Source organism: Neopelma chrysocephalum, unplaced genomic scaffold (genome assembly GCF_003984885.1).
Source record: "Neopelma chrysocephalum unplaced genomic scaffold, ASM398488v2 Primary Assembly neopelma1_95838, whole genome shotgun sequence".
Lineage (NCBI taxonomy): Eukaryota > Metazoa > Chordata > Aves > Passeriformes > Pipridae > Neopelma > Neopelma chrysocephalum.
Window position 1 is genome coordinate 794 of NW_020924495.1, and position 2,393 is coordinate 3,186.

Genomic DNA, 2,393 nt, shown 5'->3' on the forward strand with positions numbered 1-2,393 from the left:
TGTATGGATTTGTATGGATTTGTATGGATTTGTATGGATTTGTATGGATTTGGTCGACTGCAGCACAATAAATTCACCCAACACTTCCCAAGCCTCCGATGGCCCCAGGACCCCCCGGATTTGGGGGTCTGGGGGTGGGATCAGCCCCCACCACCCCCAGCTGGGGCAGCTCTTCCCTCTCCCAGCAGCCACAGTCCCCCCTAGACTGGGCACTCTGGGACCACCCGGACCCCCCAAAAGGGGGCACCCTGGGGTCATCCCAACACCCCAAACTGGTCTCACTGGGACCACCTGGACCCCCCAAACTGGGCACCCTGGGGCCACCTGGACCCCCCAAATTGGGCACCCTGGGATCATCCCAACACCCCAAACTGGGCACCTTGGGATCACCCGGATGCCCCAAACTGGTCTCACTGGGGCCACTCAGACACCCCAAACTGGGCACAGTGGGGCCACTAAAATCCCTCAACCTGGGTCATCCACCCACCCACAGCTCCCCCCCAAATGAGGCACCCAGGGCCCCCCAAACTGGGCACCCTACGGCTGCTGGGCACTGACAACTGGGCACCCCAAAACCATGCGAACACCCCAAAACCCTGGGGTCACCCAGAACAGGTGGCCTCAGAGTCACCCCAAAACCCCAGTGCCATCCCAGAACTGGGCACCCCAGGGCTGCCCCCGGGTCACCCCAAAGCCCGGGGTCACCCCAGTGTCACCCCAAAATCCCGGAGTCACCCAGGACTGGGCAGCCCAGAGACACCCCAGGGTCACCCTGAGCCACAGGGTCACCCAGGACTGGGCACTCAAACCTCGGGGTCACCCCAAAACCCTGTGGTCCCCCAAAAATGGGCAGCCCAGAGCCACTTCAGGGTCACCCCAAACCCCAGGTCACTCCAAACCCCGGGGTCACCCCCAGGCTCACCGAGGGGCCCTCGCTGGGCCCCCCATGCCAGGACGGGTTGGAGACATCACCTGAATACCAAAACCACCGGGAGTGTCACCTGAACAGACCGAGGGTGTCACCTGAACACCGGGGGTGTCACCTGAACAGACTGAGGGTGTCACCTGAACACCGGGAGCACGAACCGGGAGCGCCGTTAATGAACCGAACAGGGGGGTGGGGGGGGCCCTACCGGTGCGGTGCGCGGTGGGGCCGCCAGGGGGCGCTGTGACACACACACCGGGGCCGCCAGGGGGCGCTGTTACACACACACCGGGGCCGCCAGGGGGCGCTGTTACACACACACCGGTGCCGCCAGGGGGCGCTGTAACACACACCGGTGCCGCCAGGGGGCGCTGTAACACACACCGGGGCCGCCAGGGGGCGCTGTCCCGCCCCGCCCCCGTGCCCCCCCCCGTGCCCCCGGCCCGGCCCCGCTCTCGGGGCTGTCCCGGGTCCGTCCCGGGTCCGTCCCGGGTGTCCCCCCCGCTCCCCGCGCTCGGCCCCGGGGCACCGGCGCGGGATGGGCGCGGGGAGGCGGCATGAGGAGGAGGAGGAGAAGGAGGAGGAGGAGGAGGAGGAGGCGGAGGAGGAGGAAGAGGAGGAGGAGGAGGCGGCGGCGGGGGGACCATGGCGGCGGCGGGAGGCGGCGGAGCGGCGGCGGCGGCGCGGCGGGGGCTGCTCAAGCGCAAACCCAACTTCACGCTGCAGGAGCTGGAGGTGCTGATGAGCGAAGTGCTCCGGTACGAGCCGCTGCTGTTCGGCGCCGCCGCCGGCACCGTGAACGCCTACGAGAAGCAGAAGATCTGGTGGCGGATCACGCACAAGGTGAACGCCGCCGGCCGCCACCAGCGCGACATCGGCGAGGTGAAGAACCGCTGGCGGGGGCTCCGCCGCCGCGCCGGGGACAAGATCAGCCGGCACCGGCTGGAGCGGCAGGGCCCGGCCGGCAGGGCCCCCGGCAGGAGCGGCAGCGGAGGGAGCAGCGGCAGTAACGGGAGTAACGGGAGCGGCCCCGCCGAGCCCGGCCCCGCGCCCGCGCTCCCACCCGCCTGGGCAACGCGCGGGGCCGGCCCCGAACCCCCCGGGCGGAGAGAGGAGGGACCGGCACCGCACGGTGGGTGCGACGGCACGGGGGGCACGGGGGGACACGGGGAGACGGGATGGGGACGGGGCAGGGACCGAGACTGGGACCAGGACGGGGGAAGCGGGGTGGGGACAGAGGGAACGGGATGGGAGCGAGGGGAATGGAAATGGGACGAGGACTGGGACTGGGAAAACGGTATGGGGATGAGAGGAAGGGGATGGGGATGAGAGGACGGGGAAGGGACACGGGAACAGGATGGGAATGAGGGGGAAGAGGATGGGAATGAGGGGGAAGGGGATAGGAATAAGGGGGAAAGGGATGGGAACGAGGGGAATGGAAACGGGACTGGGATGAGGACGGGGAAAA

At 68.6% G+C, this 2,393-nt stretch overlaps 1 protein-coding gene across 1 annotated transcript in view; it reads left to right on the top strand.

Moving 5' to 3' along the window:
- Positions 1 to 1,569: 1,569 nt before the first annotated feature.
- Positions 1,570 to 2,393, top strand: part of LOC113981016 (myb-related transcription factor, partner of profilin-like) — a gene marked incomplete at its 3' end in the record, with an annotated part of 2,609 nt that continues 1,785 nt past the window's right edge. Inside the window, exon 1 of the mRNA XM_027708249.1 lies at positions 1,570 to 2,057. Within this exon, the coding sequence (XP_027564050.1) occupies positions 1,571 to 2,057 (487 nt within the window). The remainder of the gene's footprint in view (positions 2,058 to 2,393) is intronic.